At 24.3% G+C, this 26,406-nt stretch overlaps 1 protein-coding gene across 1 annotated transcript; it reads right to left on the bottom strand.

Moving 5' to 3' along the window:
- Positions 1-9,467: 9,467 nt before the first annotated feature.
- Positions 9,468-26,276, bottom strand: LOC108548153 (diacylglycerol kinase eta). The gene is made up of 22 exons (XM_017900967.1): positions 26,238-26,276; positions 25,702-25,906; positions 24,955-25,091; positions 24,567-24,658; positions 24,361-24,491; positions 23,992-24,160; positions 23,815-23,917; positions 16,612-16,934; positions 16,104-16,418; positions 15,887-16,033; positions 15,537-15,788; positions 14,983-15,257; positions 14,365-14,621; positions 13,947-14,229; positions 13,520-13,747; positions 12,638-12,740; positions 11,984-12,253; positions 11,612-11,906; positions 11,201-11,521; positions 10,798-10,893; positions 9,880-10,011; positions 9,468-9,758 (listed from the first exon to the last, which is right to left on the bottom strand). The coding sequence occupies exons 1-22, from the start codon at positions 26,274-26,276 to the stop codon at positions 9,468-9,470; spliced, it is 4,464 nt and encodes a 1,487-aa protein (XP_017756456.1).
- Between the last annotated feature and the right edge of the window lie 130 nt (positions 26,277-26,406).

Raw genomic sequence — 26,406 nt, 5'->3', positions numbered from 1 at the left:
TATTCATCCCATTTGTTTTTTTGTGTTTATTGTCATGAGTCATAGATTTGTGAGAAAAATTAGAGAAGACAAAATCTTATTACTTTTTTATATAGAACCTTGATCGATTTTTTAAAATATATCATTGTTTTTACATAATCACAACATCGTATTTTTAAATTAATATCTATATTTTTTTTATATCACTTAAAAGCTGCTATTATGATAAATGTTATTATTTAAAGTCATTAAAATACAAAAATTAGGTAAATATCAGATAACCAAATAAATAATGTCGTTTCTGCATGTTTATACTTATTCCAAAACGGGATGTTACTTATTTGGTTATCTAATTTTTTGATGGATTTATAACTTTATATTTATCAGGTATATTTTATCTTTCAGGAGAGTAGTTCTGATAATTTATGATACTTTATTGTTTTAGACATATAGTATTATAAAATCTTCAAAATATTTATTTTCAATATTTTAGTAATCCTGAATTCCATAATGTTGTAAGTCATTGAATTCATCACACTTTCATATAATATAAAAAAATTTTAAGTATATGACAAATTTAAACAATTTATTTAGGTCATTGTTTTCCACATAAAAATAGAAAAATATTGTCTTCTTCAAGTTTCTCCACAAATGTATCATTCATGAGAAGAACATTGAAAACAAATGTTATAACACTCTATAGTACAGTGTCACAAAATTATTAAAAGGTAAATAAGTATTTATGACATATACATATATATCAAATGTAAAATACAGATGTAATTTTAAATATAAATAATATAAATATATTACTACCTTGAAGTATTAAAACTGTTATAATTTTAAACATATAGTTATTGAGTTTTATTATTCATAGTACAGTAAGATCTCAATAAACCAAACATCTGATATTCAGAGATTTGATTATCTGAACAATACCAATAGTAAGAGCAGTTAATACTATCTAATGTATACTAAATATACCTATCCATGTCATACTATATTTTTTAATCAGATCATTTACCTGTTATATTTAATATTTTTTTATATTTATATTTAATATTTATTATGTTATGAGCTAAAAGACAACAACAATGAATTGAATGATGATGAAATAAACAATATTTTTACCATTCATAGTAGAAGGAACATGTTTCAGATACTATAAAGTACAAAAAAGAAAAAGATAATACTATAGAAACATGAATTTACAAAAAGATTTGTAATTTGATTGCTTCAAAATATTGGGAAGATGGAACACAAGTAAAAAGAAAAATAACTGAAATATAATCATCTACTAATTATAAGATAAATGAATAGTAATTAAATGTATAATAATATTAAAACATAAATATTTTTTTTAATATATCTATGTAATTTGTTATAAATACGCAATAATGTAATGTGGTATCAGTTTTTATGTGAGTCGTAGTTACAATTTTAATTGTTCGATTATTCGAAAAATACGACTATTCAACCTTCCTTAAACTGATTAGTTCGATTAATCCAGAATCTACTGTATTGTATAAATCTTATATTATTTTTCGTAGTTTATATACAGATTTACATTTTACATAATTTCCACCAAATCTGTATATTATTTTAAAAGTACTTTTGACTTAACAATTTATAAATCGTTTTATAATCGTTCTATATTCTTATAATTTTAGTTTTTAATTCCTAATAATTTAGAAAATAAAATGTTTTATAATGTAATTAATAAATAATATACCGAATACACATATAAATGAAATTACAAGGATATTTGTTAATATTAGTATAACTTCTTTATATATATTGAAAAGCGTGACACAAAACAGTTACTTTTGCATGTCAGCATATAAAAGATGTTCATTGTAAAGCGACGCTTAATTTTCTACTCATTTGCTGCCATGTAATAAACAATAGTTACTGTATAGAATGCTGAAAATAGTGATGAAAATTATGGAAATGGATAGTTTTCATATTAAATTAAGTTACCTTAATATCAATTGGTTGATAGTTTGATTTTTTTGTCGTATTAGTCGGTCGACCGGTTTTGTCAGATGAAATAAGAAAACGTTGTTCCGAATACAAAAATATTTACAAAAATATAGATAACACGAAAAAATATTTTAAATAAAAGTTATACGGGTTTTAATTAATAGCAACATATGACATTGATAATTATTTAATGTATATTTAAAACAAAAATATTGTATAGGGTATTTTTGTTTATACAATACCAAGCTTACAATAATAGAAATTTTGATACTAAATTTTTTAACATAATCTACTTTCCTAACAGTCTACAGAATATTTATAATTAAATATTTCATTCTAGCATTATTGTAATATTATAATAATAAGTATTTCCATTGTGTAAATAAAAATACTATTAATAATAATTGTGAATAACACAAAAAAAGTTTTATTTGAAAATTTCAAGATGAACCCTCTAATTTACTATAAAAATAGGTCATTTTTAAAATTTATATTATCGCTACTCATAGTGCACTTGATACAATGAATTTTGTTTTACTCTTTTCCATTACATGAGTGCAAATGACTGAAAAATTGTGCATCTTGTTATTGTGAATCACTTTGTATGTAGGTACTACCTACAAAAAACATCTTTGATATCTTTATCATGATATTTATTACATTTAGATATTAGTGTAAATTTCTTCTTGTAACTCACACTTTTACTTTGTCTTTATATTGTAAACGAGCACATTTTTCGTATTTATTAAATTTAATATATATACTGCTTAAAGGTACTGTGTACTACACAAGTTCCACCTTTGTCAATAGTTTGATAAGTATTGCTTATTATATATACATATATCTTAATTTTGGTATTAAATAATATACGAAATATTTTCTTTGCAATATATGAAAATATTCAGTGATATTGATTATTATCATTAATTTTATTTCAAAGATAAATTTAAAAAGTTACTTTATAATATAAATGCCTTTTTCTAAATATACTTGTATATATACATACATACACATTCTACCTGTTACGCACAGAAAATTGAAATTAGAGTAAAATGATACAAACTGCAAATAGAATATACTTATGTAAATTATATAATTGACAATATTTATGTCATATTTAAATTTAGACTATAGTTTTCAAACATATTAATACTGTTGCAAATAAACTTAGTATATCTTGAAATTTTTAATTCTATAATTTGTTACCATGTATCGAATATAAGAAACAACAAGTAAAGATATAATACAATTTTTAAACTTATATATAATTTACGATAATATATAATTGTTAAAGTCTTTAATTTTTGTACAATATACAAAGAAATAAATATAATTAAAATAAAAATTTGATGATTTCTTAGGCCGAGGATACACGAGCGTTGAAATGACGAGGGTTGAACTGACGTGCGTTGCAACGGTCATCGTAACTGTCACACAATCTGTATAATTCATCACAACCTTTGATTCACCCACATGAAATCATTTTATTCCCCTACTTCAGCATAAAAATTTGTATATAAAGAAGCGAAACTCATTGAATAAATGATTCTTGATTCTTAAGTACAAAAGAGGAAAAAACCGACGCGAAAACCTAGAATTGATATGCCTCCAGACGGTGAAACTGGAGCAGAAGCATTAATCGCGTGAAACATCTTGAATCACCTACAATGGAGGCAGATGGAGCATCACGATTTGTTAAAACCTTACGAGGATGTGACGATTAAGGTGTTGAAGAATTTATAAAATTTGTTAGGTATGCATGAAATCGATGTTTAGAAATTCATAATTTCGAGGACCTATGTTAAGTACTAAGAATTACTGTATCTACACCTATCACTATAGCAAACAGCCGCGCAAAATTAATTCAGACTGAGGAAACGCAGACAGTATGTGTAGAACTTTACACTCCGATTTAAACAGGTGTTAAGCGAATTAAGATACGCAATTCAAGCGAAACATTCACAACCAGCAGAACGAAAAATAGCGAGTAGTAGAAAACCAAGCACTTGACAATTTATGATACAAATTTGAAAGAAGACATTGGAAAATTAATAATTCTCAGGCCAAAGAATTTCCAAGACGTAAGCAGCATAACAATGGATATGGAATTATAGCTGAAGAACAGCAGCAGCAGTAGACAGACGACCAGACAGCTAATACCAAAGCCATGATTCCCACCAACTGTGTAATGTTCTTACCTATTATAACACTTACGTAGAACTAGTTTTAACAACCAGTAATCCAGCTGCCCAGACAAATAAAATGCAAGTGTAGAAAGATCAAGCATGTTAAAAAACAATGTTACCAACATTTTCAATTATCCCAGTATGAAAAATTATCACCCCATAGGAATACAATCAAAGAAGAAACAAAGGAAGTCAATTCGGACATAGAAACAGAACCCCTAGAACAAATATCAGATTATAATACACCCCAGGACAATTGCAGCAAATACGATGCAGGAATGTTGCGAGGTGGACACATGCTATTGAACACCAAAGCAGAAATCAACCTTGTAAAACAGTCACAAATTCAGTCATATAATATTGATAACCTTATTGAATTCATTATGGGTAGAGACATTCACAAATCTCTAGGCAATTGCAGACTAAAAATCTGGTTATAAACTTATAGTTATAAACTTTAGAAAATTGAATAAACACAGATCAGATACTTATCCATTATCCAATATTGACGTAATCTTAGATCACCTACTGAAATCCAAATTTTTCACAGCACTTGATTTATTCTCAGACTTTCATCAAATTTCCCTGAGATTCACAAACAACAAAAAGACTGCATTATTGATCCCTGATGGACATATTCAATATCGACCAATGTCTTTTCGATTAGCAGATGTTCCAACTATATTCCAGCGCATGATAGACAATGCACATAGAGGACTGATAGGAAAATACTGTTTTGTATGTCTGGATGATATCAGATTTTTTGATTAATCATTTATGAACATAACGAAAATTTAGCCATAATATTTGAATGAGTAAGACAAATCAGACTAAAGCTACAACCAGATAAATGTGAGATATTGAAACCTGAATTTGAATATTTAGGACACATTACACCAGACGAAATAAAATTCCAGCAATATCCAAGCAGTTACTTCATTTTCACCACCAAGAAATCTAAATCGAGTAAGATCATTCTTAGCAATAACAGGCTATTATAGGAAATTTATTCGCAGCTTCTCTAAAATCGTACAACCACTGATTGAACTGACGAAAAAAGATGTAAAATTTGTATGGACTAATAACTATGAGAAATCGTTTAAATTTTGGAAGAAAAACTTTGCTCATCTCCTGTACTGAAATACCCAGACTATGCGAAAGAATTAATATTGACAACTAACAGTTCAAACGAAGGCTTTAGCGCAATCCTATCTTAAGACGGACACACATGTTATATTTCCAGAACATTAAATTCAGCAGAGAAAAATTATACTGTTACAGAGAAGGAACTACTGGCAATCATTTGGGCCATTAAGCAACTTACAAGGAGATGTCGCGATCGTCCCGCCAGCAATTTGGATGAAATTTGGTAGGCATAAAGAATACTCCAAAATATTAGACAGGTATATTTTTCTTAGCTGCAGTAACTCAAGTTAATTTTTGACGAAGCAATTTTTTGTTATCTTTTATCGTCTCCGAGTTAGTTCTTGAATGGTTAATCTTTAGGGGGTGATCTCCTCTAAACATGAATTATGAACCATGTTAATATTGCTCAAAACGAAATATCAAAACAAAAAATTATACTTTTCATCAAAACCACCATTAGAATACACTCGCGAAGAGGAACTCGAAGTCTTAAATGAATACCACAATTCCTAAGCAGCATAACGTTTAGGAGAAAATAGATCATTAGCTAGAATTATAGAAAGATATTATTGGATAAACTTGGAGATTGATGTAAAAGAATTCATTGGAACTTGTGAAAAATGTCAAGGAGGGAAATTGACAAGAATTAGATCAATAGAACAAACTGTTATTTCTGATACTCCATTAAACCCTAACGATAAAATAGCCATGAGGATAATAGGACTTTTACAGAAAACAAAATCAGGAAATCAATTTATCCTTTCGATCTGAGGTATGCTAACTAAATACCTATTCCTTATCACCCTAAAAACCAACAAACAAAAAACCAATAATAATTAATCATTATTCTTTATATTCCCTTCTCCAAAAACTACCAATAGATCAAGGCATTAAACCAAATCACTCGTATGTTAATTAATGAATGGGTTTGAACAAACTTCTAAAATCAAACATATGGAAATTACATCATTTTATCTGCAATTAAATGGAGCTTTAGAACGAGATTAAGCGTTCAGACTAATTAAAGATTTACTTATAACATGTTTACTTAGAACAACTTAGAATACTGACAATAATAACAAATGGGATGAAAATCTAAAATACATATGTATGAAATATAATACTTCAGTTCATGAAGAAACAGGCCATTCATCCTCTAAATTAACATTTGGACGAATAGCTAATTCATTAAGCACAATTTTTAACACACCTATCTTAAGCTAATCAAAATTTTTTTCCTTATAGAAAAATAGATATAATAAATATCTAATTAAAGCAAAGAAAATTACTGCAAAAAGCAAACGAAGATACAAGAAATTCCAAGACAGACACATCATAAAATTATAGACTTTATATAATATAGGTGACAAAATACTAATACACAACGATTATAGAATTCACAAATTAGAAGGCGAATGGATAGGTCCAGCAGAAATAATTGGAGTTAACACTCCTACCTATATTATTGTATACTTAGATGAAATAATTAAAAAGATATACAGAAATAGATTAAAATTTTTTAATTCCAGTGACTAAATAATGGGAAAGGTATGACTACAGAACCATTAAACGATATTAATGTACATATTGAAAATATTGAAAAATGTTTCATTTACCATAAGGAAATTCAAATCTTTAAAATCATAGGTACCACTGGTCCATTCTTACAAATTCACATACTAACTAACTTATTAATGAAAACACAATTAAATTGCAAAAGATTAACCTGTAGATTTGGAAAACAGTTACTAGTATTTTACATGAAATTAAATAAAATATGGAATATTCAGAATAGTTGCTAACTTATAGTATAGATATAAACCAAAATATAGATAAACCATTTGATAATCAAAATAATTTAACACAAATTATAGAAAATCAAACCAGCACATAATTGAACATAATTTAGGAAATGAGAAACTTTAAAAAATAATAGATGATCTTAACCATCTACAAAACCAAACTAAAGAAAACACACTAGTGGAAATAATCCTTACATTTAGGGATAATATTAGGAAAACATGGAATTATACACCTACTAATGGTGAATCCATCTTTTTCCCTTGAAACATATGGAAAGATATTGAAGAAAAATTTTCTTGCTAATTATATAGAAGCTATGCCAAATAATTTACAAAGATTACTTGACATAAGCATAGTACAGATAGTTACTAACAACCAGAGAATAATCTATAAAACTTTGATACCAATACTAGAGAAACAATGATGGGTAATAAAGAAATCATATGCCATATCTAAAAAGATAGAGAAAAATATTTTAGCATCTATACTAGACTACAACATCACAATCACTCAATCAATATTTTATATTGAAATTGACACTGATTACCTAGAAATTAAATGTAGAGAAACAACAATAGCAAAAATCTGTGAATGAATACAGCCAATCTATGAACATCTATGGGACATCAATTGTGAAACACGTATATTACTTAATCACTATGATAGTATTATATAGCAATACATATACTTTGTGACAAAACATCTTAGTATTGAGTATTGAGTATATATATTCGCCAGTAATTCTATCTGTTAATGAAGATTGTATAATTATTTACAACAAAAATGCAATGAAAATTTGAGGAAAACTAGAATCAATATAATACGAGTATAAGCAAGTCAATTTTACATTGCCAATTTCAGAAGATAATTTAAATCTATTGCCAACTGAAGAAGTACCCAAGAAAGAAGTATCTCCAAATTATAACTATAAAGTGGACAAACAACTATAAACAACTATAAATTGGGCAAAATGCACAATAAGTTATACATGGAAGCTCGATCAACAGCACCTGAAGAGTACTAGTTCAACTCTATTTTAAAGAAGACCAAGAAAGTACACTTTGAGGGACCAAAGCAAGTCTTACAAGGGGGATGTCACACAATCTGTATGATTCATCACAACCTTTGATTCACCTACATGAAATCATTTTATTTCCCTACTCCAGCATAAAAATCTGTATATAAAGAAGCAAAGTCCATTGAATAAACAATTCTTGATTCTTAAGTACAAAAGTAAAAAGACCTGAAACCTGCGTATCTGTAGAACGATAGTACTACGATTTGGGATAGAAACTTACGATAATTTCTATTAAAAGAAAAACTCAAATTACAGTTCATATCTACGATAAATTTAATACTAATTTATTTCATGGAAACGCATTGCGTATTAATTAATGACCTTGATTCTTCTTCTATGAACAGGAGTTAGTCGGATTTCGTTTGATTAACGTTTCACCGTGCGTAACCGTAGCATAACGCTAGTTATAGAATTATACTGTTGTCGTATATTAGATTTTGGGAACTTTGAATATTTATTATGTACACTTAGTCATAAGAGATAACCAAAATGTATAAAAACCCTAATTAAAGAGTAAAGACGAGTTAATTAAAGTACAAAGTACATAATATTTGCAACATCATGAGAGACAAATTCCTTCATTAATAATTCCATCATATGGAACTATCACACTTTGAACGCATGGTACAACGAGTGCAACAATAAACAATGATTGTTTATTCTTGTTAATTTTTCATCATTATATTTATGCTAGAACGCACGTTAGGATTTGAGATACATTGCAACGCAAATCGTTCAACGCTTGTGTGACCTAAGTCGCAATGTTCGTCGCAACGCACCTCCTTTCAACGAACGTGTGTCCTCGACCTATACTGTTTAAATCTTTTTTGGTTAATAAATGCATTGTTAGTGTTATATTCGGTCTAATATTTTATAATATGAATTGCATTAAGATATACCTTATTAGACATGACTATAACATGTATTTTTAAAAGATAAAGTTTTTTCATAACTTTTGTATCATTTGTCTTTTGACAGAATCAGTTCAACACTTTGGCACAAGTAACATTATTTTATTTTTATTATATACAGCAATGTAGAAAATAATTTTCTAAAAAAGATGCTGTGTCACATTAAGTGCCCCTTTTTATTTGGATATTCATTTGCATTATATTTTACCAGTACATAAAATTTTTAATTGTAATATAAATATTTAATTCTTTGTCTACTTTTCAAATTATCTATATATTATTAAACGTAGTTATATTAAAAACTACGTTTAACAACATTTAAATAGTTATTAACTATTTCATTGATTGTATACTTTATTCCTTTAAATAAGTATTATATATTTAATTATTTAAATCATTGATAGCTTGTAAGATTCGTTTTACATGCCCTACTTTAGTAATACCAAGTTCCTTGAGATCTCTACGGGCTAATGATAACAATTCCCTACCTCGTATATCATGAGAAATAAATTTATCGGTATATTCACCCAACTGTAGGTTTTCCAACCAAGAACATACTTCTTGTACACCCCATGTAGTAACTTGATCTCGAGCAGGATTTGCTCCAGAATTAGCGCCTGAACGTCGAAACTTTAGCCAGAACAAACCTCTATGACGATTCTTTTTATCTCCCTATACAAAAGTAACTTTATGAAATTTTCATTTTCAATGTATATTGTTAGGTCAAATGTGCAATAATTGCTTCAGTTATATTTGAGGATTCAGAAAAAATGTTTTAAATTGAAAATTATACCTGATCATCTGATGGCAAGTTTTGTAAATATACTAATCCTGTACCTCCTTCATCAAATGTGAATTTCTTTAATTCTTGTTCCATAGTGGCCAAAGAAAAAGATAATTTACTCTCTAAATCTTCCCGTAATCTCTGTATTAAATAAATTTTATTATTAAAAAATGATCTCTAAATTATTAAAAAGAATTAATTGCTGACTTTTCCAATTGTTATGCACAGCACATTTATGATGATGGTACAATACACTTTACTGTACATTTTTGAAAGAAAGATTGGTCTTTATACAAAATTAAATTTAGTGATTCCATTTCCTGCAGATGTTATATATTTTTATTTAAATGTAAAGATGTTATGTATTTTTATTTAAGTAGCAGTGTTTATAATAAGGGATGTGATAATGAGTGAACCACTATAATGATAATCAATAATTCTGTATATAGGCAAAATTATTCATGTTATGATAGCTTATCACATTCTAATGAACAAGAATGTATGTAAATAAAATTGTGAATAAAGGTATAAGCAAATAATGATCATAGTCCTTAAGATGCAGTGGAAAATAAATATCAAGATAATTATTCCTACAATGATACTCATAGAATAGTTTTCATAGTCATCAGTCTTTGTATGCACGGGTAATATGCGTATAAGTATTTCTATTTTATTATATTACGCAGTTTTACCTTTATCTAAACATTGTTTTCATAAAAAAGTTAAAATTTAATATTAAATTAACGACTATACCATAATTTCCCTTCTTCATTACACTTTATTTTGAATAAAAACCAATATATAAAAAAATAATGATAATTTATTTTGATCGTAAATAAGATAGATATTGTACACCTATATGTATTGTACAACTATAATGGAATAGTTTACATCAACGAAAAAGTTAATAATATAAAAAATACTTACTAAATTATGTGCTTTATCTCTGAGTAATTCACATGAATCTTCATAAAGTTGTCTTGCACTTGATACCAATTCTGTCACTACTGGTCTTAAATTAATCTGTCGAATGGAAAGTAATATAAATTATTAAAAGTGCATAATTTAAATAATATCAATAATTAAACAATAAATTAATTTATATATAAAAATTAAATAAATAACAAATAAAGACTGCTTTTTTAAATAATGTGTTTAAAGAATATATTTAATGAGTTAAATCGAATAATAAATATATTTAAGTAAGAAGATATTATTTATGTATAAAATTTGAAAACTTTTAGGTTACTTATATTTAAAAAGAATTGTAAATTCTTTATAATTATAACATGAAATTATAAAATTATAACATGAAATAAAATCTACTAACCCCTTGCAAAATTTTTCCATCTGGATGAACTTGTTCAAGTGCCTGTGCTGTTCGTGCTGCAACTTGATATAAATCTGGTTCTAAACTTGGATGTGATATAATTAGAAGTTTGACCCATTTGATTAAAGTTGTAACCACTTCAATAAATCGTAACAGAATATACATTTCTTCATCATTCAAATGTGATGGCTTATTATGCACTTGTAATGGCTTAGATTGCGATTGCAATTGTGTATTGCTTAAAGTAGATGATGATTGAGATATTGCATTAAGTGTATTGCGTTGTTTTTCTTCCCACGTTTTTAAAGATGTTTCAAGTGCCTACATTTAAGAAAATATAAATTACGTTGTATTTTCTATGTATTATATCCATATGCGTTATTACTACAATATTAAATTAGCTGTATTTACCCTATTTCTGTAAAGCATTTGCATACGATTTTTATGTATAATGCGTATACTACCAGGCTGCTGAATCCAAGCTTCACCATCAACTTGTATAGGTACTCCTTCATCACCCAAAATATTGATTTGAACCGTTTGACATTGTGCAATTCTGTGATGCTGTAAATTAATTAAACGTGACGCAGCCATTTGCACAGAACCAAACACAGCTACAACTTCCAATATGCGATCATCAAATGAGGGTGCTAGAAATAGATCTCCTTCTTTTGTGCCTCCCCAAAAATTTGTACCTCCCATAAAGCTAAAAATATTATTTTATAAATGTGTACTCATAATGATATTTCATATTTCATATACACTTTATTTTTATATTTTTACCTTGGAATGTTTAATACAACAATTCCTTGTAAAGAAGGTAATGGTATTCGTTGACCATCACATTCTAATTGTACTCTTTGTTCAAGATTTTTGTATGTTTTTTGTAACCATTGCTTGGATCCTAATACACCATACCACATGTAATTTTTTGCTCGTGATCGACATTTTTCAGGATGTTCTTCCCTTTTATGATGAAAATCAAGACTAATTTTTGCATCTATGCCAATTCCAAAATAGTTATTCATAACACAACGTTCAAAATAACCTTCCCTGCAATATTTAAAAAAAAAAACAATTTATTTTATATCTAGTATTTTCTTTCCATTTATTTATTTGCTTGTAAATAATGTATTTATTTAGTTTACGTAGAATAGCATATATATCATATCATTGCATCATTAGTTGTATATACCAAATTTTTAATCCATATTTTTTAGAAATCTTATTATTAAAATTGATATTGCTAAAAACAAAATTATAGCATATTATATATATAGAACATACATTGTATAAGATTAATCAATATAATAAAAGATATATATATATATCTTCCGAAAGATATATATATATATACATACATACATACTTTATTATTTATTTTCTATACTTTAACATTATAATTTACATTTATAATGTTATGAAAATATAACTTACATTAGTGTTTCATCTGGGTCCATTAATGGTGATGCTGCAGCACAAAGTGCATCTGCATTTGCAAGTAATACTTGACTAATAAGTCCTGTGCCTCCGCTGATGTCTATGAAAGTATGAAACAATTAATTTTCATATATAAGAATATTAGAGATAATATATAACTATTGCTTTTATATAATATACATTTAATTAAATAATAATATAATTGTATGTTCAGTACAAATATAGTATTTTCTATAGTAAAGACATTTAAAATACCTCCATCTTTTTAATGTAAAAGAATTAATTAAGATGAAAGAATATTATCTTATTTAAAATTCAAAAAGCATTCAAAATAAGCTTTTGTTTAATGATTATATCATTACTACAACATGAGTATGTGAGAAAGGATGATGAATACACACCACTATTATTTTGGAATACTGAAAACGCAAAATAATAATTAATTTACATTAAAAATAAACACTCATAAAAAATAAACTATAAATAGTAGTGATTCTGAACATTTAAAATAAAATAGATACATACTTTTCAAATTATTTAAATTTTATACATTTAATTTTTTCTTTTATAAACTAACTTAATTTCTTCCTCATCATCAATAAAAATGGAAATATTTTTTGTTTGTGACAATATAAACATCTTGTAAAATAGTATTATTTTTTATTATTAATTTTGTATTAGAATATTATATTTGTATAATATTTTTTATAATACGTATTCATTGTAATATGAATTTAAAATATTAAAGTAATATTTGTTTAAGGCATTACGTTTCTATTTATTACATATATAGTTTCTATAAATTATACTTTTATAATATTATTTTACATTAGTTTAATGATAATATAATATAATATATAAATTATAACATTTACTTACTTGGCCACATAGGTAACTGAACTAATGGATTAATAATTGGAAGTTTTTTAACGTCTTCCGTTTTGTCAACGGATTTTACTCTTTCATGGCGTAAACTTGCATTGGAACCTCCAAGTCTTGCAGCTGTAGCAGCTAAAGAAACAACTTCTGATGCTTTTAATAAACTTCCACTGCTAATTCGGCGAGTTGCTTCAGAAGAAAAACCCGATTCTGGTAACTCTACACTTACTAATCATTTGTAAAATCGATTAATTAGTTTGAATAATAAGCTTAAGTAAATTTTGGATAAATTACTTATGACAAAAATTATATGACATAAATGTTTGTAACATAAAACAGAATATAAACCTAGTAAAACAAAAAATATGAACTATATATTAATTAGTATATGATTATTTAAATTTAGATGCATGAAATATTAACTTACATCTTTCCATACTTTCACCAGTGTGTTGTATTAAATAAGGATCCATTTTATATTCTACATCTGAATCATGCTGACTTTTAATTGACATTGATGGACTGGGGGGATTAATTATAACACTTATTGTAGGTGGAAAGTTATTACATTTTTCATTAGTTGGAGTAGTATCTGAAGAAACAAGAAAGCAACATACAGGACTTAATGTTTTGCCATCTTGAGTATCTTTTAACTTATTTGTTTCATTTGTATTCTGTCCTGTTGATCCCATTTTGTACTTAATTTTATTCTAATGGAAATTAAAAAAGGAATTTAAATTTATATTAAATATTTACATCAAGTACATTAAAGTAAGAATAATGTAAATTGTGTTATAAAATTATACACAGTAAGTATTAATAAGTATTAATTTTGTTATAGTTACCTCCATTTCCACAACTGTAGACTTTTTCGTTGATCTTTTAAATGACTGTTTAGCAATTTCATTAGTAATATCAGTATTTTCTAATTCATTTTCTAAATATTCTCTTACAGAATCATATTCTTCTCCATTTATTATACTAGTCAAATCTTGTCCTAATAAACTTTCAGAGTTTTGTATGTCACTAGTGATCATTTCTGAATTATCTGGAGAATCAATATGTCTAATTTCAGAATCAAATGTATCACTACCTATGTATCCTGAAAGAAATAACTATAAAGTATTTAAAACATATTCTACAGATAAATGAAACTATTACTCTAATTTATTTTTTACTGTTGATTTACAATTTCATTCTATTTATCATTTAAATGAATTGAATTCACCTTCATAATTATATAACCTATATAAAAATATTATATTTACAATACATTAGTTTAGTAGTGCTTAAATATGTTTAAATAAATTATTATCAAGTAATTAAAACTGTAATTATAAAAATTTTTATTCATAAATTTGTTACTTTCATTTTCATTATTTCAAATTATATAGTTCTTAAAATTTAAACATTAGATGTGCTAAAAATTATAGTATATGTTTTAATAATACTATTATTGGTACCTTTAGTTGTTTCCATTTTAGTTTTATTTTCAAGTTTTTGTTCATGTTCTGGTGATTGAATTGAATCTATATCCGAAGAAATATCTTGTGTAGTTCCATCTTCTGAAGGTGAACTTATATCAATGGTAGTTCTTGTAATACTGTCTTGAAATTCTGAAGAAATTTCTATATTATTCGAGTCAGATATTTGTTGGTCATTAGATACAGGTATTTCTACTTTTTGTTCATTATCCATAGATATAGACTGAGTTGTAGACACATGAAAGTTAAATAAACTGAAAACAAAACCCAATAAATTTATTACTATTTCTATTAATTTTTCAACATTTCACTTACTATATCATTGTTAAATTAAAAGTTTCATTCTTAAATGTAAAATTTAATTCACTCAATAATTTTTATATAAAGCAAATAACAAATATTTTTTTGTATTCAAAACATGCATATTTTATATTATATTTAAAATTTGTATTCAAGAAATAAATTATAAATAAAAATTAATCTTAACTTTTATCTATAACTTTTTTAATATATATAAAAATTAAAATACCTACTCTTGTGGTAAATTTTCACTGTTTCGTCTACTATCAGCAAAACCATCAGGAGCAGGTAATGTTAATAATTCTTCAGTTTGTGAATCTCTTCTAAGATCTGGTATTGGACTCAAAAATGCGACGTTTGGAGTAGGACTAGTACATATTGAAATATCTGTACCTTTTACAGATTCTATTAATGATCCTAAAGGTAAACTTTCAACATGGTCCACTTTTAAACCAGGAATATCCAATTGTTGTTTTTTATCTAAAGTGTATTTTTTTATTATATTTTTAATAAAAAAGAAAATAAGAGGCACTAAAAATATTTTTTAGAGAAATTTAAAACTATTATTATAAACTTATGTAATATTGAATTTAACACAGTACCATCATCTAGTGAACTATTTGCATTTGTTATTTTCATATCATGATTTGTATTTATATTAATCTGATCTTCTATAACCAGTTGAGAATATTCCACAAGCTTTCTTATAGTTCTCTTTAAACTATTTGCTCTAAAATTGAATAAAGTTAAGAATAAAAATATTTTTTACTTATATTTAAGTAAACAAATATTTCCTATACCTTAACATTATAGTTTCTTTTTCTATCAGTTGTTTTCTCCGTTGAACTTTTTTAAAATTTGTTATATCTTTTTCTGGTTTTTCTAATACTCCTTTTTCATAATTATCTGGTGAAACAGAAATTTCAGTATGTAAAGTAATGTTATCAGTATCATCCACATATTCAGGTAGATATCCTTCTTCTTTGCATAATATTTGTAAAAACAAATCAAGTTTCTGTTGAAGTATTTTACATTTTTCTTCCACATGTTGGTCCTCTGAGTTTATATTTTCCATTATATATGTTGCAAAATCTTTTATTGTACCACATAAAATTCTGAAAATAGATATTTTCTTAAAATAATTTTGTTTCTTTAGAATGAAAATATTAGTTAAATAATTTCACTTCTAAATTTATAAATAAAATCTAATTTAAGTAATAAATTATATGTTTTCATTTTATTTCTAATAGCTATCACTAATTTCATTTATTTATTTACATATTACTGTCTTTTGGAAAGAATACTTACCTAATACTAGATAAAATTACATTTTCTTGATCTGACTGTAAAATATTTGTTATATGAGTAATAACATTATCCTCATATTGATGGGCAATGCTGGATTTTAACGTAGTGTCAGAATGACTTAAAACATTTTTAGGACATGGCAAAGATATGCTACGTTCAAAAGTCATAATACTCCATCGATCGAGCATTTTGGTGCCTGCTTTTTCATACTTTTCCAACAGTTGGGGCAAATGAGCATCATCATCACAAGAGGACCCCCAACCCAATACACGAGCCAGATCATTTCCTGTTCCCAATGGTAGGACTCCAACTTGACACTGCTTCTATTTTTAATTTTTATGCAAAGAATAATTTTGTTAAAATTTTTAAAAATATATGTATTTAGAATTGATTAATGCTTATATTAAATATTTTAATGTCTATATAATTATATATTACAACTATATAGTCAATTACTTTTAGTACATTGGTATAAAAAATAACTACATAAATATTGAAATATGAATTACATTATTAAATATATAACTTTTTATCTATTACACAACATACATCGCAAATAAGCAAAGCAATAGTTAAACATTCAAAAGAAAGGGAGTTTAATTCTTACAATAAAAATAAAAGTTTGAAATAACAAATTTATTATAAAATATTTAATATTAGTCTACTGTGCAATAGCATTCTATCTCTTTAATTTTTCATTACATAAAAGTAACAATCTTAATATTCCTAAAAAGCTCTTATTGCAGATGCAACTATAGATTATAATAAAAATATTACTTTTAATTGTAAAAGTGTTTCTGTTAATTTTTTTTATATAACATAACAGTTTGAATAATAATATGTAGTTAATATTTAATAAATTAAATCATTATTTAATTTTCCTCCTTTTGCTGTATAAATCTTCCTTTTTGCTCATATTTCATTGAATATGCAATATAATTATTTAATGTTTATTTAAAATAATTTTCTATAAAAGAAATAACATTTTTAGATAAAGCATGTTATGTGGAGAAATAATATCCACTTATTATTAATACTTGTTACTTTGAAATTTCTGTTTGAAGAATGTTTTTAATAATTAACAATGTTTTTGTACAAATTCATTATGTTAATTATGTTAAATTATGAAAAATGAATTGAATTATGAGCTCAAGCAAAATTTAATTGAACTTTATACAATAAAATTAAATAAATATTTTACTTGATTTTATTAGAATTATGTGTTTTCTAATAACTACATTTAATTTAATTTTTTTTATTATTAACAAAAAAATTAAATTTTTCCAAAATAATTGACTTTTAAACAATAATTAAAATACAATTAAAAATATTACATTGTAAAAATATAAAATTCATTTTAAATATACAAATTGATATTTTGTATTGAGAAATAAAATGCAAATTATAATATGTATTGAACTATAAAAAGTGTATACTTTAAGTTTATCAGTGACAAAAAATTAATTATTTAATATTAGAATTATTTTTAGAGAATTTTAAATCCAAATCATTAGTTTTTGGATTATAATTGCATGGAAATTATTTAATAACATACAGATAAAACATTATGATGACTTTGTGTAATATAGAAATTAAGTAATTATAGAACATGATTTATACATCTTAGCATTAGTGCATGTGAAATGTCTTTCTAGAACATTTTAATTTAAGTCATAGATACCATGTATCTTAATTTCGTTTAATTATTAATTATTAGAAATTACAATGAAGATACAAAAATTTACTAGAATAAACATGTATTAAAGATTATGAAATCCTAATTTAATTTTGAGAAATTAAATAGTATTAAAACTATAAATATAATATTTAAAAAAACTTACATTAAAGGTTAAGAAAATTTTATGTTAATTTATAAAATTCTAGATTGATGATATTTTATTAAAAAATAAGTTAGTACTAAAAGAAATAAATTAAAGGAAAGACCAAAAAATATTATTAACAATTTTATTTTAAAGTATCATTCTGCTGCAATTGTTATAAAATTTAGTAATTTCTATAAATCTTTTTTATAAACGTCATGTCCAATATTGAAAAGTCATTATTTGCGACTGTACTACCCTTTAATTGTACAAAACAATTTTTTATAAATTTTTAATTATTAAAAGTATTTGTTTTCTGCTCTTAAATCATCCATAATATACAAATAATTAAAAAATCTTTCAGTGGCATGCATGATTACAGCTCTCAGAATAGACTAACAGGACAAAATTAAAAAGGATTTTGTTCAATATGTTTATCATTATCACATAAACAACTGCAAATAATTTATGTTGAAATTTAACAAAATCTTCTATTTCAATAATATTTTAATAAGCTATGTTAACTTAACTTAAGAACATAGTTTTTTGATTCAATCAAAACTAATATGTGGGCCAACATATTAAAATTTTAACTCAATTGCTTGTATAAGTTTTGAGATTTTATGCATCAGATGGAAAACAAACATTTTGAAAAAAACGCATTCAAAGTTTTATAAATAGAAATAAGGTTTTGCAAAAAGATCTGTACAAAGAGTTTTATTTAAACGATGACATTTCATATGTACTAATTTAATTAATATATAACTAGTAAACTATAATTACAAAATATATTAAAAATACAATTTATCAGAATGGCAAACAATTCTATTATAAGACAAGTAAGATTAAATTAATAAAGTTTAATATTGTTAGATAAATCATTACAAGATCCAATTAATATCTTAAAATATAAATATTAATTTTACAAATGGTATATTTTAGAATTGATGATAACTCTATTATTTAATTTATTTCTATGTTATATTTATTATTAAAATATATTATAAGATATAATGAATATAATATATATTCATTGATAAGACAAGAAAATGAGTTCTTTTAAAGAAACATAACAGAAACACCTAGACAATCATTAGAATATGTGATATTTTTTTAATATAGGGGACAGTGCAGTAGAAACTAAAATTTAGTACTTTATAATGAATTTTTAATTTTAATATCTATTAAGGATTAATATTATGAAGGGAATTATAAAAAGAATTTTTATATCCACTATAGATTAATATTATGAAGAGAATACAATTCTTTTACATCTATGTTTCTTTTGGTAATATATCAAATAAACTGGTTCATTACCATTAAATTTTAACTGATATTAGCTAAGTATCTAATTACTGATGATTAAAATCTGAAACTATTAATTTAATTCACATAAACCTGTGCAATACTAAAATCATGAGTAGCAGCACATACTTCAAGACAAGTGTACAAAAACTTTGTAATTATATAATGTTATATGCAGAAAGTCATAATATTCTAGTAACTCAAAGCATTGTTAGAAAAAGAAAAGAATGAAATAAATAATGAAGTAAATTCAATATTTTATTTTTGAATTTTAATAAAGCTCTTTATAATACAAGTAGAAGTACAACCTATAAGTCTACCATGAATTTGTTATATTTAATTTAAGAAACTTCAAAATCCTTATATTTTTTACTAATAAGGCTTGTGAAACTGATTCTCAAGACTATCATTTGCAATTATACCTTATATTACCACTATGGCTGCAATCTACAATTATATGGAACATTATACAATTCAGTCACACACCTTTTGGATCATCTGATGCAGCATTCCACTACAAATCCAAATCCAGAGGAACTAATTCCATTGTTATAATCATAGGAAGAATTGTATTGTACTTTATTCCAAATTCCATTGGTTCCAAAACTGCTCCAGTCTCTTAATTACACTGAATTATGTAACAAGATAAGTGAAACATAAGAAATATAATTTTGGAAATTTTTTTCCAAAATTTTTCTTTAAAAATGAAACATATCTAGTACAAATGTTGTATTTTCTGTTTTTTCTTAATCTACTTTTTTTTAAATATCTATTTTCTATTAACCTGTTATATTGTTTTATTTTTGAAGTACTTATTTACAAATAAATAGCTAAAAAACTTACTAAAAAAATTGCCTAATAATATAACTATTCACTTTATTTACTTATTTACTGTAATTTAATTTATTGTATTTGCAACAGTTATTGTATATAAGATACTATGTATTAAAGTTATGATAAAACTGGTAATTAGTAACAATTATAATAAAAACATATATTCTTCTTAAACAAAGTAATATTTTTCTATATAATTTTTGCAGTTAACCTGTGATTTCTATTGTATTATACTTTTCTTAAAGTCCATATCTTACAGACCTTTTATATGTTATATCGCATTTACAACAGCTAATTTTATGATAAAATTTTTTTTATATCATAAATACTGGAATTGCGGATTCGTAATTATAACTGCACATTAATTGAAATTAGAAATATGCTAATTATAAAACATATTAAAAAATTAATAGGAATTACTATATAAATTGTAAATTAAAAACATAAATAATAATATAATATTTAAATATTTCTAATATATAAATGATAAATAACAAGGCATTCAAGAATTTCCAAAAATACGTGCTTAACTTACACTTACCATCTACAAATAAAGTTAATGAAGCTTCACGTATACAAAGAATCCTAATTCACAAACACCAGTATCATCTGAAATAAAATTATAAAAGAAACACGCCATGCTATTTAAAATATAAAAGCTTTTTGTTATTATATGCTTAACCTTCTTGTAATATTTACACATATATACTTTCTTTTTGTCAATTAATATTAAAAAAATGCAATTTTTTAATATTTACCTTTCTGAGTTATTCAAAACTTTAGCTTTATTTATGCAATCATATCTTGCACATTTGTATTATGTTTATCCTGTATTAAAATGTAATGAAAACAAAAAAAAATAATTAAAAATTTCTATTGTATAATTTTGAAATATATGAATATATGAAATATGGAACAAATATGAATTTCTCTTTAAAGTAATTTAAAGAAAATAAAATTTTTATTGAGATTTAAAGGGGATCTTAATTTTTATTGTAATTATTAATTGTAGAATACTATTTTAGTGATTTTAAAAGTAAATAATAAAAAAAATGTAGTATTTGAGGATGTGATGAATATTATTTAAAATTTCATTTGAATTATAAAAATTGCTAATAATACCATTCTAAATAAATGTATAATTTCATAGTTACTTCCATTAAAAAGAATACTTAACAGTTTAAAAAATTCAAACTTATTTTTGTGTATTTTTAAAAATTTTAAGTATGTAAAATGTTGTGTTAAAGAAATTTATTATAATTCAAAAACTTCAATTCCTGTACTAAAGTTATGATGAATGGGTTATTGTGCAAAATGATTACATGAAGTTAAAAGGATAAAAATTTAAAAAAAAAAAAAAAAAAATAGTTTTATCGAATATATTTCAAGTTTCTCATATGTGGAATGCATATGATTTAGAAAAAATTGCCAAATATGATCTACATATCCAAATTTTGATAGAATATTTCATATATATTATTCTCTAATAGATATTTGGTATTTTATTCATTTATTAGAAATATTTTTTAAGTAAATATTTAAAGCTGATTTTTCTTATATAAAAAGAAACGTTTTTCTTTAATCTTCTGTCATTTCTACAATTACATTTTAAATACTAGATTCTAGTTTATGAATTAAAACGAATTTCTTATTTCAAACATTCTACGCATGTTTTAATAAGTGATGTTAACATAGTAAATATGAAATGAAACTCAAAAGCTGCATAAATGCTATTTGAAACAATTATAATTTTTATAGTAATTTGAAAAAAATTCTCAAATTTTATTTAGATGTTTTAGAGTAATGTCTGCTCTTAAATATAATTGATTAGCAATTTTGTTACTAATAATATTACTGATTGTTTTGGAAATTATAGATATATCAACGAAATATTTTCTTTGTATTTAGTCTTCCTAAACTTTCTTAAATATAATTTATCAAAATTATTTTTTTATAAAGAAAAATATTATGAAAATAGTATTCCTATGATTTAAAGAATTTTAAAGTTGAGTATTTATTTTTTTTTAAATTATTTATATTAAGTTCATTTTTCAAATTCTATAATAATATATGATTGTAATATTTCTTCTTATATAGAAACATGTTTATTTTAATAAAATAATGTGATAAAATTAATATCACTTGAGAGCAAAAATAAAGTTTTTAACTAATAATAAATCGGAATAATTTAATTTTTACAAAAAGGCTAAGCAAATTTAATATACTTCACATTCCATCGTTATCTTGCATATCTTTATTATTTCATGTAATAAGTAAAAACATTTCTTACAGAAATTGTATGATTATCAGACACAATATAGTATCAATAGCTTCTTTACAAATGCAAGAACAGAGATCTGATGACCAATTTTGTTTTTCAAATAAAATGATAATTTTTAATAATCAAATTCAAAGGAATATTATTACTTTCATAATAAAATATAATTGAAACTCAATACTTCAAATATAAATAAACATTAAAAAGTATTTATCATGTACTATTAAATATTTAGCATCAATATTAATCAGTTTTATTCCGTGACATAAGTTTGTGAATATTAAACTTTTGAATGGAATAAATTTGTGAATATAAAATATTACAAATACAATAAATTTTAGAATAACTATTGTAGTAAGTATTAGTATATCCAATACCCTATTTCATTGAATTTTAACAGAAAAAATTGGATATTACATTAATAAAAATAGAAATGGTCTACAAATCCTTTTTATTCATTTGTAAGATAACTATTGCCATTATGTTATCATGCGTTCTTGCAACCATGCAGTTTAGATAAGTAATGTTTTTACTCATTATTAAAAATAGTGAAGACATTTTAGATGGATAGAATCAATAGGATACCATGAATTTGAATTTTCTGATATATTATATAGTAAAATGCTATAATATTCTAGTAAAGTTCAATAATTAAGTGCAAACATGCAAATGATAAAGTAAATTGTTTTTATTATTTTCATCTCAAACACACTTTTTCATTCAAATAATTTCGTAATTTCTAAATATATCTATAATTATAGTTTATATTTGTGCATATTAATACTCTACAGAGCATTACAGCTTCTGCATAGCATAAACATATTTAAAGTAAATTTTTATATATATATATATATACATACACACAGACATATATATATATATATATACACTACATAATAAAACTTTAAAATCATGCAATTAGCAAGTTTTTACGATACAAAGGAATTATATGAACTTTCTACTTACATGCATCCCTAAGCGATCAATTTCAGAAAGAACCCAACCAACAGATCCATCTCCACTGCATACCAAAATACGAAATGGGTCAAAGTGACGAAATAATCTTAACCTATTTATGAAGAATTATTAATAAATTTTATTTAGATAATTTAAAATTCTTTAAAAATTTATAAAATATTTTACCCTGGTCCTGGTCCTCCTTTTATAAGGTCAAATACTTGTGCTGGATTTAATAATTGTTTAAATCTTCTAAGAAATTTAATACCTTGATTGTCACCAGATTTACTATTTACAAATACTAATAGTGGACTGCACCCAGTAGGTCTAGTAGCTTCCCAAGCTTCATCACTACCTATTAAATAATTATTATACACTATAAAATTTTGAATATGTTTAAGATAATTATATTACAAAATTAATCAATACTGCTTTTCTTGATTAAAAAAGCTTAATAAAAGGCATTTATATATATATGTTACAACTAAACTACAAAAAATGGTAAAATCAATAAAATATTGAGAAATGCTACTAAAATTTTGTATATAATATCACCTATACTATGCAGTGCTGTAGGAGGAACTACACTCAATTTAGCTGGTCCTAATGGACATTTAATGCTTATAGCAGGTCTACAAGCTGTGTGTACTGTAGCTCTACACCATAAACATCTCCAATCTTGAAGCCTAAATAATTAAAATAAGAAAATAACACAAAATTTTAGATAATTAATATATACATTTTATAAATTAGTATTATACCTGAGCACAGAGCCACAAGTTTTGTCACAAACAGAACATTTTGAGGATACTGGTAAATTTCCTTCCATCCATTGATGAGACATAGTAATGTTCTATATAAAAATAATTCATACATTGAGAAATAATTATAATTGTAATTATTGTATTGTATAATTATTTTTCTAGTTTGAAAAACAAGTGATACAACAAAATAACATTTATCATAGAATAAATACAAATCTTATCCTTTTTCTACTTGAATTATTATTTGTTTTTCTCTAATGTATATAATAAAATATAATATATTAGTCATTTTACAAATGACAAAAATATAATAAATTATACAAATCCATTAATTTTTAAAAATTCAATATCCTAAAAGAGAATAATTTTAATTTTTTCTATATACCCCATCTTGGTCCTCAATAATGTCCTTGCCAATAGATGCCAATGTGGTCCATTTGCAATTATTTATTGCTTTTATGCTACACCGTTTGTGAACTTTATATTTACATATTTCACAACTTAAACCATGAGAAGTGACACCTATAATACATAAATCAATATATATTAACTATTTATAATATTGCCTATATAACTATTTATAATATATTAACTATAACATTAACTACATATAATATTTAATTTTATAATTTTACACTTGATAAAATATTATCATGAATACAAAGATGAACATATATAGAGACATATTTATTGTTGTTTATTAAATCCCTAAATGAAACTAAAAATAATCCTCATTAATATAAATGTACACATAATATATAAAAACTATTATATTTCACTACATTTTAATGGTACAAATATCTAATGTAATCTGACAGATATTTATTAATATTTATTAATATAAAATCATAAAAAATAATTACTATATTGATTATAAATTTATTCATAAAATTAATGTATTATGTTAAATCTAATATTAAAAAATAATAAATACCAATAATAAAAAGAAATTAAATATCCCAAAACAAGTTTAAACAAATAGAAGATAATTTTATATATAATTTAAATACATATTTTTACTAAAATGTAATTTTCTTTTATAATAATTAAAATGATATTTTATTCATTATTCTTATTCATTATATGAATTATTATAATAAAAAATAATAAATAATAAAATATTTATATTTACCATAAAGGGCATCTCTGCAAACATTACAATATGTTGGTCTTGCATGACTTGTTGCATACCACAGATGATTACCACTAAGCATTTCTGCAATTCCAGAATCTGCCTGAGAACGATTCTGTGTTACTGTCCTTAATGAATTCAACCAATCTTCCATTTCTTGTCTACTCTCGCCACAGAGAACTAATGATCGAAATGGAGTTATCACCTTAAAATACATATTGTACTTGGCATTATAATAAAAATATTTAAAATATGATATTAGTACATTAATTTATTCATTGTATTAATATTTTATTGCTTAAATATTTTTTTGGAAAAAGAAGTTTTCTGCAAATATTTTTATTTTTATAAAAAACTGAGTTATACTTATTTTTTGTAGCTTTCAATTAACTATTCATAATACCGTATAATAATAACTATACTGTAAGCAAAAAATAATATCATAACTATCGCATTTATATTAAAGTATAAAATGTTATTTAAATTCGAAAAAAGTAACCTTATATGTATACTTATGGCGTAAAGTGAAAAATTACCTTGAATCGAGAACGGGTTCTCTGTTGCTTTGGTGACATTTGAATTGTAATTTTAAACACAACATTTGAATATGTATAATTTGTACGTATTTTGAACAATTGCAAATATTACATTCAAATGACAGAAATCGATATTTGAACATACGAAAAATATAGCAGAATGTACTGA

The sequence above is a fragment of the Eufriesea mexicana genome, unplaced genomic scaffold (assembly GCF_001483705.2).
Source record: "Eufriesea mexicana isolate 0111107269 unplaced genomic scaffold, ASM148370v2 scaffold1387, whole genome shotgun sequence".
NCBI lineage: Eukaryota > Metazoa > Arthropoda > Insecta > Hymenoptera > Apidae > Eufriesea > Eufriesea mexicana.
This window is presented reverse-complemented; position numbering and strand designations above follow the sequence as displayed.